Source organism: Coenobita brevimanus, chromosome 21 (genome assembly GCF_032717465.1).
Source record: "Coenobita brevimanus isolate Jiangsu-jjx chromosome 21, ASM3271746v2, whole genome shotgun sequence".
NCBI lineage: Eukaryota > Metazoa > Arthropoda > Malacostraca > Decapoda > Coenobitidae > Coenobita > Coenobita brevimanus.
The window spans coordinates 35,912,471-35,930,888 of NC_136974.1; the positions used below are offsets into that span (position 1 = coordinate 35,912,471).

General features: G+C 39.4%; 1 protein-coding gene across 1 annotated transcript in view; it reads right to left on the minus strand.

Annotated features, from left to right (window-relative positions):
* The window catches only part of LOC145392258 (phosphatidylinositol 3,4,5-trisphosphate 3-phosphatase and dual-specificity protein phosphatase PTEN-like), a 63,923-nt gene that overhangs the window by 11,392 nt on the left and 34,113 nt on the right, over positions 1 to 18,418 (minus strand). The window contains exons 9-11 of the mRNA XM_080266724.1: positions 17,012 to 17,144; positions 15,644 to 15,821; positions 299 to 440 (exon numbers count right to left, since the gene is read on the minus strand). Coding sequence (XP_080122850.1) covers positions 340 to 440; positions 15,644 to 15,821; positions 17,012 to 17,144 — 412 coding nt within the window. The 3' untranslated portion in view covers positions 299 to 339. The remainder of the gene's footprint in view (positions 1 to 298; positions 441 to 15,643; positions 15,822 to 17,011; positions 17,145 to 18,418) is intronic.

Sequence of the window (18,418 nt, forward strand, 5' to 3'; positions counted from 1 at the left end):
CTGACATTAAATAAGTAAACTGAAAAGTATGATGAACAATTTGCCAAGTCAATCAATAAAATCTGAGGGAACAACTTTGCTATGGTTCAACAGGTTATACTGGAAAGACAATGCTTGACATTAAAATAGGGCCTTCATTTATCAGTATCTGATTGCAAACACACTCTATTTTGCCATGACAAAAACTGTGTCATCCAGTATTAATGGTAATATGTTCCTAATTATACAAATATGATAAGCAACTAGCAAGCAGAGGGTGAGGTGTGGGTGACGAGATAACACTAAACCTGAAACGTACTGAGAGGAGATGTGTGTGCCTATGAGGGTGAAGGGCTAGGGTCATGTGGGAGCGTCGGACACCGTGTAACTGTTGTTGGGGGCGGCGGAGCAGTCCGACATGAGACGGTAGCGGCCCACGTAGCGCTCGGGGCAGTGGCCATCTGGGGGTAGGCAAGGGGGTCACTCCTTCCACCCCATGCAAAGGACCACTAAATGTACAATATCCACACCCCTTCAGATATGATGGCAAGTTAAGCATGGACTTGCCATTCCTATAAACTGAATACCATATATAACCACCTTAATTTACTCTACAACATTCTCTTCAGTCATTAACATAAACTAAGCAGCAAAAGTACAGCACAGTGCAGTACTTTTAACTGTAAGGTACTGTATATTATCCTTATCATCCACACCCCCTCAAGTACGATGGCAAGTTAAATATATGCCAGAACTGTCCATTTTTTACTGAGTGAATATGTAACTATCATCATTTGCTGTCCTCTTCAGCATTTCACAATAACTAAGAAATAAAAGTAAACTTAACTTTAAGGGACATTATCCTCATCATCCACACCCCTTCAAGTATGATTGTAAGTTAAGCTTGTAATCTCCATTCCAATCAAGTGAATAAATACAGTAACCACCATAATTTACTGTATTCTCTTCAGCAAAAAACAAACTTAGCATTAGAAGTACAGTCTATGTACAGTATCTTTATGGCATATACTGTACATCATCCTCAAAAATCACATCCTCTCAATTGTAAAATTTGAGTTTATGCTGGCCATTCCAGCAAAGTGAATAAATAATCACCATATTTTACTGCATTCTCTTCAGTTATCAACAAAGTCTGAGCAAAAATGATACTTCATTTGCTGAGAACAAACCTTTGCCCTAAATGCATACATTACCCTTATCAGTCACATCTCCTCAAGTATGAAGGCAAGTTAGGCAACAGTATACCCTCCATTACACGCCCTCCAATTGCACGAAACATGATTTACAAGGCAATATAAACCTCTACCCTAATCCCACTTACATGGGTCCAATTCCATTTACACGGAAAAACTGGTAACCAACTTTCTATTTTGCATTCCAACATTCAAAATACACACAGGCTTCCTTACTCCAAATCTCTACTACAGTTAATCAGCTTTCAACAACAAAATAACAGTTGTAAGTTTCTTCTGCATTGTGACTTGGTGTAATAGTTATCAAATGTGATCATGACTGAGTTAAAATAGTCATAGTGATGAATATAAATACGCATTCTTATGACTAAAAATGTTTATCATAAAATCTAGGTGTAATGGTTAGTAACAACGGTATACCATGACTGAGTTTAAATGGTCATAGTGAAGAAATAAGTAAATATTTTAACCCCAAACCAGTTCATCACAAATTCTGCATAACATCGGATGCCTTCCTTCCACCTTGGAAACCCCCAACAGAGAAAAATCTCGATAGAACTGGTGCTGAGAAGGGATACCTTCACATAGTAGCACCAATATAAATAACTTTAAATTCCTCCTCTGTCCCCCAGAAGGAGAATGGTAGACATTTTTCATTTGTAAATCATCAATTTCACTCCTCAGTTTCAACTCCCTTTCCTTACTCAGTTCTTCTACCTGGAACCAAGTATAAACTAACAATATGCAATACCATATTTATTTACAAAGTTTTCCAATTTCAAGAACAACAATCTCTGCAAGATGGTATTATCATTAAGTTTTAACCCCTTAAGTACTACAGACGACAATCGCTGTTTTCCAAGCTTGGTAGGTAAAGTCCTTTGTCCCACGATCTTTTCAAGTTTACATAAGGGTGCGTCCACACGTGTGCTCAAACATATGTTGGCAACACAGATGGCAACATGTTCGGGAACATGTTTGCAGCAGTATTTGGACAGATGTATGTAAACATGTTTCAGTGCAGCTTCGAACACTGGCAGCAGAGTGTGTCCATACAAGGCAGCTGAGGCTTCATCATGATGTTGCCAACATGATTTGGACGCTGCTGTTCCCAACATGATTTCAGTGTGTTCGTTACTGTGTTGCTTACATGTTGCCAAGACTTGTTTGAGCATACATCTGGGCATGCCCTAAAACTGGAGAGCTGTAACCCCGCCTCTTTTATGATGTAAATGGCACCTAACCAATGGACACTAAGAGATCAGGTGGTGGCCCCCCCTCCCCCCAAGACACCTTTCCACCTCCCTCTGTCCCATTGGATCCTGTCCTCTGTATCCTCTCCCTCCCAAACTACCCCCAATACTCCCTCGGGACCATATTGGCTGTGTGTGGAAAATATATTCCCTCCCTTTGTCCCCCTCTGTATGTCCTTCCACACTCTCTCCACTGCCCTATTCCCCCGTATTTCTCAAGGATGTCCCATTCCCGCTCATAGCAAGGTGACTTTTTTTATTATTTTTGACAGGTGATTGTGCGGTAACCATTAGATATATGAGAATGAAATATACATTTTCTGGGGTGTAAAATCAAGCTCTTCAAGTCTATAAGACCAAAATCTGATTTTTCTCTATATATACTTATATTTATATAATTTATATATTTGCTACGTCAAATGGGGTTGGTGGAGGATTAGTGCCCCTCCCTGTAAAACAATTAACTCTAAGCCCTTGGCCACCCCGTCTGGGATACGTGGCGTCTGGCAATGAATGAATGAATGAATGATATTCTTTGGCAGTCAATATTGCGGTAACCGTTAGTCACATGAGTGAAATACTTTATACATTTTCAGGTGTGTAAATTAAAACTCTTGAAACCTATAAGAAAAAATTCTACTTTGGTGAAAGTTGAAAAATCGTACCCTTTTTTGCGGTTTCGAGGGTAAGAAGGCCGGGAGACTTGCGTATTTAAGGTGTTATTGCACATTATAATATCTACTTAAATAAGAGTATGTACAATAGACAATAATGGCACCAGCCAATCCCACTTTACCCCCAGCAAGGTGTAAATGCCCAAGCCTGGGCTTCCATAGTCCAGTACATTTAAGGGCTTGATCAGTCTACTTCCCTTGATGGTAATGCATGATCAAAAACCTTCCAGTCACCTCTTGGGGACAGAACCTGCAGAAAGATGTCACTCTGCCTGGGATGTTCTATCTACTGCATAACAATATAAAACTAAGCACAACTAGGAGTTACACAAGCCAATGCTGCAAAAGGCTGACTGATGAAGTACACGTGACATTCTCCTGATAACAAATCATGCTAACCTTCTGTATTTGTGTGTACTGTACTTTTATGTGGTCTAGGCTGTGTGACAATGAGTGCAACAAAGTAATAACATACTTGAGTGAAGTCAGAGAATTACATCCACATTTGATGATTTTATTTACTGAGGAGGTACAACAGCTTTAGGTTCAAATCACATCCAAACTGTTGCATGTATCCCCAATAAATATAACCTTTACTAATGTAGGAATAATTTTTCCATTCCAACAACTGATGGCACTGTGATATTAAGACATACTTGAGTGACGGTTACAGTGTCACATGGTGCTGACAGAACAACCAAACAAATATAGTTACTTAGATTCTCCAAACTGAAGCTGGCTCTCACACCCTTTGTAGCTATTCAGAGAGTAGGTATGATGAATTAATATTCATCAGAAAAAAGAACAGAAAAACAGCAAACATTTCACAATACCATTAACATAACAGTGTACTCATTAAATAGTTTTTCCCTTTCTTTACTTCACATGCACCAGACTGGCAATGCTCATTATGAAATTTTTCTTATACCTCGTAAGTCATAACATAATGTATGGAGAGGTCCTGTAGCAAGATAACTGTCCCATCTCAATCGGAAACCATTCAGCTGGCTAATAATGAGTAATCCCAACTGTCCATTAATGGTATGATAAAGGGTCACCCCTTGTCATTAATGCTACTCTAAAATACAGAGGGTTTTAAGATGAAATGAAATCACTACTGGTAATACATACTCCTCTCTCCCTCTCAAACCTAACCCTCCTCCTGAAAAATTCTGACCAAAACACTAAAAACTCCAAACTACCTGAGGGCATATAGTACATGCTGTAACTTACATAATTCGATAGGTGAAATTTAAAATCTACAAGTTATCATCACTTCCTACTCTTTTCCCACCTACATATACTGTATGTATAAACCATATGTATATATATATATATATGCAATAGGCCGCCCACATTCGCGGAATCAACTTTCGCAAGCTTCGAAGATTCGCGCATTGCCCCTCTGTGGAGCCAAGACTGAATTTAATGGGTATGACTGCAAGAGGTTGGGGTATATATGTAGCTGATGACTTGCGCATGGGAAAATCATCAGCTATTTATGGTATTTTATGCTGCTTTCAGGTCCGAGATATGGTTTATTAGGTACAATATGTGCAAACTTGTTCACATGGGGTGATTTGTGGTTGTAGAGGCATTTACGGGAGGGTGCACCAAACATTCACGGATATTTCACATTCGCAGGGATCTGTGTCCCTTAATCCCCATGAATGAGAAGGGCCTACTGTATATATATATATATATATATATATATATATATATAAATATCTATCTATATATATATATATATCCATCCATCCATCATCCAATCCTGTGTTGCCCCATGAGGAGCGTAGAAGCCCAGGGCTAGGCAGTTGGTCCTGACATTTAAGATGAGAGTGAATATATATATATATATATATATATATATATATATATATATATATTTCCATCTGTCCATCCATCATCCAATCCTACTGCTCCACGAGGAGCATAGAAGCCTGGGGCTAGGCAGTTGGTCCTGACATTTAAGATGAGAGTGACCTGCCTCACTTATCCCTGAGTGACATTACGTGAACAATAAACCCCAACAACCCCTTGAATATAAACCTTCACTGGCTGAATCCGACTGGAGCGCAATAATTACCCACTATGCCACCAGGCACCAAAATTTGGCTGTATGGTTACCACCCAGCGTAGTAAATGGTTTCCTGGTGTACAGTACAGGAAACCACTTGGCTTGTCACTCAGTGTAGAGTCACCCACAGGCAAAAGGAAGAGGAAATTTGAAGGAAAGAAAGACGGAAGAGGGAGTGTAAAGTCACCCGTGGGCAGAAGGACGAGGAAAGACTGAAGGAAAGAAAGACAGAAGAGGATGGAAGGAAAGAAGGATGGAGGAGAGGAAAGGGCAGACACAAGAGAGCAGCACTACACTGAGTGAGTGAATGGTGAGTGCCCCCACCTACCACAAATATATAATGTATATATTGTATATATAAATCCATCCATCCATCATCCAATCCAATGTTGCCCCATGAGGAGCGTAGAAGCCCGGGGCTAGGCAAGTAGGTCCTGACATTTAAGATAAGAGTGACCAGCCTCACTCATCCCTGAGTGGCATTACCTGAACAATAACCCCAACCACCCTTGGATATAAACCTGCACCAGCTCAATCTGATTGGAGCACCTTAATTATCCACTAAACCACCAGGTGCCATAATTTGGCTATATAGTTGACACCAAGCTTAGTAAATGGTTTCCTGGTGTACAGGAAACCATTTGGCTTGTCACTCAGTGTAGAGTCACCCACAGACAGAAGGAAGAGGAAAGAATGAAGGAAAGAGTTAGCACGAGCTATAAAAAAAAAAATGTGAACAATTATGGGATGGGAACGAAGGTCAATGGTATGTTTACACGACCCTACACTACCATTCCAAGCAGTCAGGCGGTCGCTTAATCTCAGATGTTTTCGACCATATGGCACATGCACTGTAGTTTTATGAATTCTTCCAAGAATCATAGCAAATCATAGCATGGATTTAGGAAGCTAAAAAACACGTTGCTAGGTGTGCCAGATGATTCTCTTCACATCTTCAAGAACAATAAATATATTTCAGAACTTCAAAAACTGTTCCAGGGCTGGCTAAGGGTGCAAGCAAATTTCCGAACCCATGGCCACTGAGGGGTTTAGCCATTAAGCCATACCTACGATTGTTTGTTTCCAGCGCAATGAAAGAAACTTTCTCTCTGTACTCAAACATGGATTTCATTTCCCAACTTCCCAGCTGAAGGTTAGGTTAGGCTTGGTCAAATTATTAGGTACAGTTAAGTTAGGTAAGGTTAGGTTTAGTTAAACACTTAGGACAGTCCCTTCCGCCATTACCCTGATGAATCAAACAAGAGTTTTCACAGCCGAACAGTTAAAAGTAACAGGGAAACAGAGTTAACAAGAGAAGTTTATTTATGGTAATGCATTAAAGTAACAGTGGTTCATAGGCTATGCAATTACCTGTAAATGTAATTTTTCAGGAAGGCATCAAGAATTAGCGAATTTCAAGAATTAGCGAGGGGGTTTAGAATGTAACCCTCACAAATTTGGGGGGGGGTAACTGTGATGTTAAGAGACATCATAGTTTTAATATATTGTATTTGGTGTGTCTTAATACTTGTATGCATGAAAATGTGATGATTTATGCAGATTCAAAGTACAAACCTGTGTAGGTTGGACAACTGCATAACTCAGACCGAGTTACCCCTGAATTAGTCCGAGTTACCGAGGCTTGACTGTAGATATATAAAAACTGTATATAGATAGGTAGACAGATAAACTGATTGATAGATAGACTGACTGGCAGACATAGACTGATAGACAGACAGATACACTGTAGATACACAGACAGACAGATAGATAGATGGATAGATATATAAAAGATCCTAAGTATAACAGAATGCAGAACAAGCCATGACAGTATGTAACAAATTCACATTTATAAGAGGGCTCAACAATAATTGCAAAAAAATCTCAAACGATTATAAATCACTCCCACAGATAATCGCTTGAAATATGCAGTTAATGACAAGAAGGTAAATAATAAAGAAAATTCTGCTCATATCAACAGTTCCAATGCCCCTCACCCACAGTTACAGCTACCCACCACCTCACAAGAATAATGGTATATAAAAGAAAACTATCATAAGCATAATCATTAAATCAGTATTAGCCAAACATATATAAATACAATTGAAATACTTCACTTTAAGTACAGGCATTCCCCGCTATACAATGCATCGCTATGTGATACCCTGTCTTAGCAATGTGAAAAAATTAACATCCTTCCCTGTCTATCGATGGTCAGTCCGTGATTATCCAATGGGTTTTGTTTCTTTAACCAATTCTGATGATACAGTATTTTAGACTTCAATATTGTGTTTAGGATGATTCATAAACTGTTTCTGTAATTAGATTAATGTGTTTTAGTCACAGATGGGGTGAACACTGTCATTTTGGGGTACAGATTACTAAATTTGATTTTTTCCAGACATTCTTGATGATTATCAGATTTTATTTTTAAGTTTATGTGAGTTATAAACTGCTTTTAGGTTTAGTTTTGCTTGTTTTAAAGCTATCTGGGGATTCAGGTGAGCTAGACACTTGTTTTGGACTCATTTTGATGGGTTTTGAACTTGGTTGGGGAGGGTAATCCCAAGGCTCCCAAACGCATATTTATACTTTCTATGTTGTACGTCCCTGTTTTATGATAATCCAGTTCAGCGATGGGTTATCCCAAATGCATCTCATTGTTATAGCGGGGACGACCTGTATACAAAAAAAAAAAGTCTTTAAAATTCTTCATTACTCCACACCGAAAACATATATATGCAAAACAAACAATTTAATTACAAATCAAATTCTGACACAACACATATGGCAATTCACACAATGCATGAGGTGAAATAAAAACTACAAAGAATAAACATCATAAATATGCTTTATAACGATGGTTTTCATATACAAGGTGTGCTCTAACAGAGTACCTGAAGTATGAATATACCACTTATAACATTATACAAACAGCCAAAAAATGCAGAAAGCTCGTCTGATCACACACACACACACACACACACACACACACACACACACACACACACACACACACACACACACACACCAAATCAAACAAAAGCACAGCCAATGGCAAAAGGAACAATGTGCAAGTCAATTATAAACATAAAAATACTCCAAGTGTGTATAACTTATTCAAAAACTCAAGTCTTAACAGACAATGATATGGAAAAACATTAGTCAGGGAGAAATCTCTATTACTGACCTATTTTGTAAATGAGCTTCTTCAGAAGAATGTCTCCATGAAGAAGTTCAATGGCAAATCTGGACACGAGTAAAGTTTTTTACCTAACTTCATTTCTCTACATCACCCTCCTATAACTGTACTGAAGTAACTTTGCTATACTTGAAGCAAATTTTTCTTTGTTTCAGGCCATATTACCTTCTCTTACTACTGAATTGTCCTCCTAAATATACTCTGCATGTGCACAAATACTGTCTTAAAGGCAGCAGATTCCTTCACTTCCATTTCTCCACGCTCTAACCACATACAGTAATTCTTAATCCAATTTATTGGTTCTCCCTGTACTCCTCATATGTATCTGTCACTATTACTGTACTGGACTCTATTTCTGCCCTTACATGAAGGCTGATGACTGCAATGCACAATCCTTTTATAGCAAGTAGCAGTTTACAGACTGACTAATTTGCAAATAAATTATTGCATTGCAAAGTGAAAATAAGTGATCCGCAATTTCTACCCACCTATCTACTGCCAGATGCCTTAATCCCGTATGGGGTGACTACAAACAAATTGCCTCCATGTCGTCCTGTCCCTCACCATTTCACTGCCCTGCTCCCAGTTCACCCCCCCCTCCCTCATATACCTCCCATTCCATCCCTCCATCTCATCCTTGGCCTTCCCCTCCCTCTACCCCCTCCACCTCACTCACATACACTCTCTAAGTGATGGGTTACAGTACAACCCCTCACTTAGCACCAAAGATGCATTCCCAACTATTAACCTCTGGATTGCGAGCCACAGCTCAGGCTGGGAAGTGCCACGCTACGAGCCACAGCTCAGGCTGGGAAGCACCACGTTGCAAGCCACAGCTCACACTGTGCTAACCTTCCAGTGGCCGTGCATCACTGCTCACTACTCCACCCCTACGCAAACGTACACATGGCGCTACACAAAAATGGAGAGAAATTTTTTTTTTCCCCCACCAGATGATACCCTGGATGTTTACCTTCAAGTTTATAATAAACAAAAACTTTTTTATTTTTTTCATTTTTTTCACTACTCCACCCCTACACAAACATACGCATGGCGCTACACAAAGATGGAATTTTTTTTTTTACCTGATGATGCCCTGGATGTTTATGTTCAAGTTTACAATAAACAAAAACTCTCACCCCTTTTCTGTCCAACTCTCTAATGCAAGAGTTAACCGTTACTCCCAGTCCTTCATTTATGCAACAGGTCAACTCTGGAACCGTCTCCCTCTGTCTGTATTTCCTGCTTCCTATGATCTCCAGTCTTTCAAACGCAGTGTGTCCAGGCATCTCGAAATGAATGGATCTTGAATTTGGCTCTCTCTTGTATTTTGTTTTTCTCTTGGAAGGAACAGTTATGTGGGCTCATGGCCTTTGGTTCCTTCTTCCTCACATAAAAATATATAATATATATATATATATATATATATATATATATATATATATATATATATTTTTTCACCACGAGGTGGGATAAAAAAGGGTAATTGCACAATCCACGGGTTAATGCTTGAAGTAAAAATTGTTGCAACTACATTCCAACAAGACAGAGTATTTGCATATCCTCATATGAGGATTTCTTAAAAAGAATCATGGCATCATGTGACTGAGTATGGACTGCTTTTCTACTTGACCGTTTCACTGTATATACTGTAATTCCTCTAACAACAAGGCTTACTTTGTTGCAGGTCAAATACAATGAACAAAAAAATAGAATAATAATAAAAACTGCCATCATAATAATAACATAAACAACAATAATAATAATACTAATAATAATGAATGTAATGAACATCATCACCATAGTACAGGTAATCATAATAGCAATAATAATAATAATAATAATAATAATGCCACTTTTACACTTTTAAAAAATTGTCAAACCCTAATTCCTTTGTTTGGAGACTCGGTCAGCTTCCCCACTATTCTTCAATTCATTGTCTGTAAAATGACTGCAAGCTGTTTCACTTTCACATCAATTACAAGACTAAGTTATCCCATACAAAGACTGAGGTTAATATCATTTCCAATCTCAATTTCATTTCAACAATGAACTTTGATAATTGACAGTAATGGCACCAACCAATCCCATATTACCATACTGTACTGCTTTACGGCACGGAGGGTCTTGGCTATGATTTTGTCCGGAACATTTAAGTGTACTTTGAAAATCTGAAAATACATAAGAGTGCTTTGTTTTCTAGAATTTTACTGAGAGTTTAATTCTATCTTTTCTACCCTTGCTCATGCTAATTGATTTTACTCAGATTAGGAGAGGCCCCTCAAGCTGGAGGGATTCATCTAGTTTATTTATATTAAAAAAAAAAAAAAAATACATTACCAATCATTTGCATTGTGACCAGTTCAAAATACATAAACCTAGTCTGACCTACCACTTTTTATGAATGCAACTTCTGAGGAAGAAGTCCTAATTAACCTCCTTCATTACTAGGTAGGCTGCCAAATGTAAACAAAGCCATTTCTCTCCCATACCAAGTGAATCTCACCCAGTCAGGAGGGCAGCAGTGGCATTGTAAATACTGCTATACTTACATTTTTTTCACAGTTACCCAAATTTTATGTATACAGTCATATAACTCTCAAGCAGTGTCCTCACTGAAAAATGGATCTGAAAGTATTCACTGAAAAATGGATCTGAAAGTATTCACTGAAAAATGGATCTGAATGTAATGTGAAATCCTCTGTGAAAGTGCTGAGGGAGGAAGACCATGACCCACTTGTTGCAGAAAGTCTATCTCAACTCCTGCCACTGGTGCTTGGGGACTCGCCACTATCTTTTTCAGGTACATTATCACTACCATCCTCATTTAATTGACACATACAATAGATTCATCTCCTGATGGGCCTGTCTCTAGTATACAGGACATATATTTCTTGTCACTATCAGAGGGGAGAAGCAGAGGGGGCTATATATCAAAACTCACAATCTCTTCCTACACATTCAAAAGCCAGGCTGAATCCATCTAGGGATTGTTGGGGATATGAGTAATACCATGGGAATATTTACAAAATATACCAATACTGTATGACTGTTTATGGGGTATTATGTCACAGGTGAAGCAAGGAACTGGTCAAGACTGATGTATTTGTTATCTTTTATCATGTGATTGTGATGAATCATGATGCCAACCTGCTAATACCCATAGTAAAAGCCAATATGCCATATCTAAACATGCCAAAGTAGCCAAGCTGAGAATTCTTAAACCCCAGTTGCTTCAGTTACAGTAAATAACCTCAGTACACATGTACGGATGTCACGAATTCAGTCCTTGCACCGCACTAATTTTCTTCACATACATGTACAGATAATAGTTTTTTGCAGACAAAGGAGTTAAGAGACAATGTTTCTTTACAGCTACTTTTGTCATGTGACTTAATAAAGCTTGCTGGAATTAAATTTTGCGACAGGTTGCTAACCACATTCACTTCACCTCCCTTCAGATTCCTATCCTGGCATTCTGTGGCCAACTGAGCTTAAAGTATGGTACCAAGTCAATGACACTCTTCAAAGAAGAGACTGCCTGTTAATTACGGAACCTATGTTTGTGTGTACTGCACTGACACTGAAGAAACAGGCTTCCCAAAAAACAAATTTTTTTTTCTCTCTCTCTCCGCCACAAACGTCTCACACAACTAGTTCATATATAAGCTAAATTTAATACATTTTAATGTTTATTGTCAGAGGATAACAAAGTCTCAAAACAACTGCTAACTACCATTGTGTAAGCTCAGTTACACTGGTTGTGTATATGCTCCAATCAAATCATCATCATCATCATCATCTGTACCTCCTTTCCCACCCTAGGGCAGGGTGAGGAGTAGCAATGTCCAGACAGCCCAAGTTTGCCCAATCCAATGGACCACACTTTCATTACTCATCATTCAAGTCCCCGGAATCCTGGCTCTATCTGATACACCAAAAACATTCACCACATTCTCTGGCTTCACATAAAAGTATTCGACAGAGTCAATCCGGACACTGTTACGTTAAAATGGGATGCCAAATCCCTGATCATGCACTTCCCACAACATTCATCCAGCTAGCTCCATCTCTTGTCAGTCCCCTAGCCCCACCAACTTCCATACCTAGCTTCCTCACACACTCATCCACCATATCCCTCCACCTTCTCCTTGGCCTACCTTGCTTCCTCCCTCCTTCAAATGCACTCAGATATACCTTTTTCATCACTCTCTTGTTATCTATTCTCTTCACATGACCATACCATCTCAGTACACTCGCTTGGATTCTGGTGTCCACAGACTTCCTCACTCCACATCTTTCATGGATCACATTATTTCGCATCCTTTCCATTATCTGTACTCCACATGCATTCCTCAGCAGTCCCATCTCCACTGCTTTCATTCTTGACTTTCCATTTTCATGCCAAACCACAGTCTCACATCCATATGTTAAAGACGGCATTAACACTCCTTCATGTAAGCCTCGTGCAGCTGCAACACTCAAGTCTCTGTTTCTTAACATGGCCTTCATAGCACCAGCTATTTTCCTTCCTTGTGTCACTCTATTTTCCACTTCTTTTGCATATTTTCCTCTATTTTCTCTCACTGTACCCAGGTATTTGAAATCTTTCACCAATTTCAGTCTCTCTCCATTCACTGCATCATCACACTGGGAGTCACCTTCTCTCTCACTAACCGTCACTTTACTCTTTTCTAAATTTACGCTCAAGGCACAATGCTCAAAGACATCAGCAAAACTCTGCACTAGTCTACCAAGTTCTTGTCCGATATTTGCAAGTAGTACTGCATCATCAGAATACATCATCATTCATCCAATCCTGTATTGCTCCATGAGAAGTGTAGAAGCCCAGAGTTAGGCAAGTTGGTCCTAACATTTAAGATGAGAGTGACCAACCTCACTCATCCCTGAGTGGCATTACCTGAGCAATAAACCCCAACCACCCCTTGGATATAAAGCTGCATCGGCTCAATATGACTGAAGTGCCTTAATTACCTATCAAACCACCAGGCACCATTAATTTGGTTATTTGGTTACCACCCGGCATAGTAAATGGTTTCCTGGTGTACAGGAAACTATTTGGTTTGTCACTCAGTGTAGGGTCACCCAAATATTCCATCCTCACCATCCATTACCAAAGCCATCCCTTCTTCCATTACTCGTATTTTTACTTCTCTCATCACTCCATCCATATATATACAGTATATATATATATATATATATATATACTAAACAACCATGGGGACATCACACAACCTTGTCGTACACTCACACCAATCGTGAACCATTGACTTAGATGCCCATTTACAATTACACATGCTTCACTACCATCAAAAAAACTCTTGACAGCACCTAGCAGCTTACCAACTACACCACACATGTACAAAACCCTCCACAATCCTTCTCTGCCTACTTTGTCGTATGCTTTTTCCAGATCCATGAATGCTATAAACACCTTATAGTCCTTCTCACAAGCCTTTTCCACTATCTGTCTTACTGCAAATATTTGATCCACACATCCTCTGCCACTCCTAAAGCCACCTGTTCATCACTCACTAGGACTTCTGATATCTCTCTTACTTTCTCGATAATAATTCTTCCATATACCTTCCCTACCACACTCAATAAACTTAGGCCATGATAATTCTTGCACTCACTTCACTCATCTTTGTTTTTGTACAGGGGTACAATAACAGCCTTTTTCCACTCTGCTGGCTCAGTTTCACTCACCATGTCTTCTTACATATCTCCAACAAGCACTTTATTCTGCTCTCTCCACTACACTTAATCATCTCTGCATACATCTCATCAACCTCAGCAGCTTTCCCATTTTTCAGCCACTTCAGTGTTCTTCACCCTTCTCTGCACACCCCCAAAACCGATCATATTTACAGTGGCTCTGCTCTCTCTATTCCCATTCATCAGGCTTTCAAAATATTCTTTCCATCTGGTCCTTACTTCATCCCCATGGGTTAATAATCTACCACTTACATCCTTCACACTTTCACATTTCTTTCTGATGTCACTTCTTAATTTCCACACCTCTTTCCATAAATACTTCCTATTCTTAGAGTAATTTCCATTAATTTTTCTTCCTTGATCATTATTTACCTCCTCCTTTTTCCTCTTCACTAGTCTCTTTATGTGCTTTTTGCTCTAAATATATTCAATTCTTATTTCAATTGAACCTCTGTCCTATAACCACTCTAGCCACTTCTTCCTCTTTTTCATTTAAATATTGATGCAAAACCTCAGCCCCTCCAGACAGGATTGCATGGCACAGCTGAAACAAGGCTTTATGTAACCTGTAACACCAGCAATATCAAGCATGTACTGTACATTCTTTGATGCACTATACTTACTTATGCACTCATGTATCCAGGATATAATTATGAAAGAAAGCTAAAAGCAGCATTTACAGTCAACACTGTAAATATGACATAACAGTAAATGAGTAATCTGGCTTTATACACCAATATAACTTGTCAATACATAAAACATCAAGACATAAGTAATCTTAAACTGAACTTTCAGAGGATTTGGTAAAAAATATAAATAAAGGGGAATAATGTAGTTTAAATACTGTAATAAGAGGGGTATTCTCATACCACTGTAACTTAATCCATGTATACAAGAAATAAAATAATACAAATTCATAAACACTAACAAGCTCAAAAACACTAAAACTGTCAAATTCATTGTGACAGGTTTGTGTTGTATAAATGTTTCCTTCCAGTTCAGGCAGATGAATCATAAAGAAATAAAAACATTAAAATATGATACAGCCTACAACCTATGATACAGAGAAGTAAATAAAAGATGACACACAAAGATATCGATAACACTGAAAAAGCAAGGATAAAATACAATCAAAACAAGCTGCAAAATACATAACTTATATATACACTGATACCAAGGCAACATAACACCAGTAACTACACATTCATACAGTAATAATCATGACATCCTATCATTTGTGGTACAAAATGAAATAATCACTGTTCAATGAATTCGAAAGATAGTGACACTGGTAATTGGTGGTAAAAACTGACATGGGACAGAAACAAGTCATCAGGCATGCAAACACAAGACAAAGCCAAAACTAGGAACAACACGGCAGGCAGGCAATGAAGATACAGGGCAAGCAGGCAAACAAAATGAAAGATACTCGGCAAGAAAAGAACAAAGCAGGAGCAGTGAGCAGCAATCTATACAACAAGAAAATAAGGAGCCATTTTGTCTACCTGAGTCCCAATCCTCCTCGTCGTCGTCATCATCGTCATCGTCATCGTCGTCAGTATCGGAGGAGGAACCGGAAGGAGTGGTGGTAGAGGGGGTGGAGCCGCTCTCAGGGCCGCTCACACCCCCTCCACTCCCGCCACCACCTTTGTTTACGTAAGTCACCAGCCACCATAACTCCAGCTACAGGATAACATGGTGATCAGCTACAAATGTGACTGCTGAACCACTGACATTATATTTCATATTAATGTATACAAGATTAATACACTGCTCAAATGGACTCTGAGGACTAATGGGGAAACTAAGAACAGAAATTACCTTATCGTAGGATACAACAGAATATCTAAAGATCTCAGTATTCAGATATTGTGGTCCTGACACTGAATATGCTCAGGCTAATACTGTATTAAATGCTAATGAATGACTGAATCATATTTCTTCAAACATGGCTCAAACAACTTTATATTGCTAAAAATATGAGCTATGTTGAGAGGCCAAAGAATTGCTCAAGTGCATATGGGCACTGTGCACCCAGCATAGGTCCACAGGTAACAACAGATATCAGCCCAGGCAGTACACATCTCTTGCTTTACTACACAAAGGTTTAACCTCTTGCTTCCATCTGTACCCAGGAAGTCAACCAGTAAATCTTTATTTCAATGGACATTAGAGTTACCATCAACCATTATAAACAGTAAGTCTCCAGGAATGTAATGTGATGTACATCTCTAATTTCTCCCATATCATGGTCACTGGAATGAGGATTAATCAATTAAAAACCAAGCATATGTTCAGTAACAACCCACAGTAACACCTTTCCTGACATTTCTCACATTTCGGATTTTGGCTTCTACCAGAAAATATTTAAAAAATTTCATCATTTTTTTTTTTTTTTTTTTTTTTTTTTTTTTATGTGCTCGACTCTGGGCAGAGGCTTCACAGCCTGCTCCCGAGGCACAGTAGTCCTCCTACATATACACCTCTACATGTCACCACTTCAGTGCTAACACCCACCATCCATATTGAATACATGCTAGGGCTGTCTTAAACAGGATTGGTGTGCTGGTATTAACGGGGGTATTTTTACAACACGTCGGCGGGTCATCTGGTAGATCGGTAAAGTCTGCTTTACATGAAATTCAAATCCTTAAACTGTTCCCTGCCCCAGTGAGGATCTGAATCTGGGTCCAGTAGGATCGCAGGCCACCTCTCTACCAACTGAGCCACTGCCTCCCCCAACTATGTCATGTGAAAATTTCTCAAATGATGTGTACAATTAGATGATGTGGAACAAAGACCTATCGTGCCTGACATCTTGTGATACATGTATATCAGTAAAGCATATGACGACTTAAAAAAGGACTACATACCTGGAAGTCCTCTGGAAGTAGTTTGTGGTGTGTATCCTTATTGGCTTTGTCCAGCTGTTCTTTCTGCAGCACCACCACCACCTCCTGCTCTCCTGGCCGACCATCCTCCCATGACACCCCACTCATGCCCACACTGCAACATAAGCCAAACTTGTCCAGTAATATATACAAACATCACAAATACTGCACTAACTGCAGTAAACAATACTAAAACTATAAAACACCAATGTATGCAAACTAAACATAATGCACTCACAGTGATACATCCATCCATCATCCAATCCTACGCCGCCCCACAAGGAATGTAGAAGCCTGGAGCTAGGCAAGTTAGTCCTATCATTTAAGATGAGAGTGAAGAATGGTACATACAGCAATACTAATCATCATCATCATCATCATCATCATCATCATCATCTCCTCCTATGTTGCCCCATGAGGAGTGTAGGAGCCCAGGACTAGGCAAGTTGGTACTGACATTTAAGATGGGAGTGACCAGCCTCACTCATCCTTCATTCTTTCCTCTTCCTTCTGCCTACGGGTGACTTTACACTCCCTCTTCTGTCTTTCGTTCCTTCATTCTTTCCTCTTCCTTCTGCCTGTGGGTGACTCTACACTGAGTGACAAGCCAAATGGTTTCCTGTACACCAGGAAACCATTTACTACGCTGGGTGGTAACCATATAACCAAATTATGGCGCCCGTTGGTTTAGTGGGTAATTAAGGTGCTCCAATCGGATTGAGCCCATGAAGGTTTATATCTAAGGGATGGTTGGGGATTATTGCTCATGTGATGCCATTCAGGGATGAGTGAGGCTGGTCACTCTCATCTTAAATGTCAGGACCATCTTCCCTAGCCCCAGGCTCCTACGCTCCTCATGGGGCGAACTATGGTCCTTTCACTGCAAGAAGTCCGTTCAGGGTGGGGCCCACCTGGTGAATCACCTCTAGCGATGCTACCAAATCAACCGTAGTACATGCCTCTCTCTCTCTTATTTCCCATCTATGTGCTATTTGAAACTGTTTTTTATATTCTGTATATAGTAAAGGAAGCTATATAGTACACTGAGTATCACTTTTTAGAATTATACCAACGATTTGAATGAATTCTATGACACGTGGCAGTGCTTTTTTCCCATGTTGCCACGCCGTAGAATTGCCAATTTGACCACCAATTACCGGATTATCACCTACCCCCATCCCACCTGTTTCTCTCTCCCTCTCTCTCTCTCTCTCTCTCTCTCTCTCTCTCTCTCTCTCTCTCTCTCTCTCTCGTCAATATAACAGAAAGTTCTGATGACGAAGAAAATTATGATTAAAGATCAGAGAGAGGATTAGGCTGACAGGGGAAACCTCTTAAAAATAAAACGCGCTTAGACTTTTACCTCATAAGTGGTGTGGAAAAAAAATT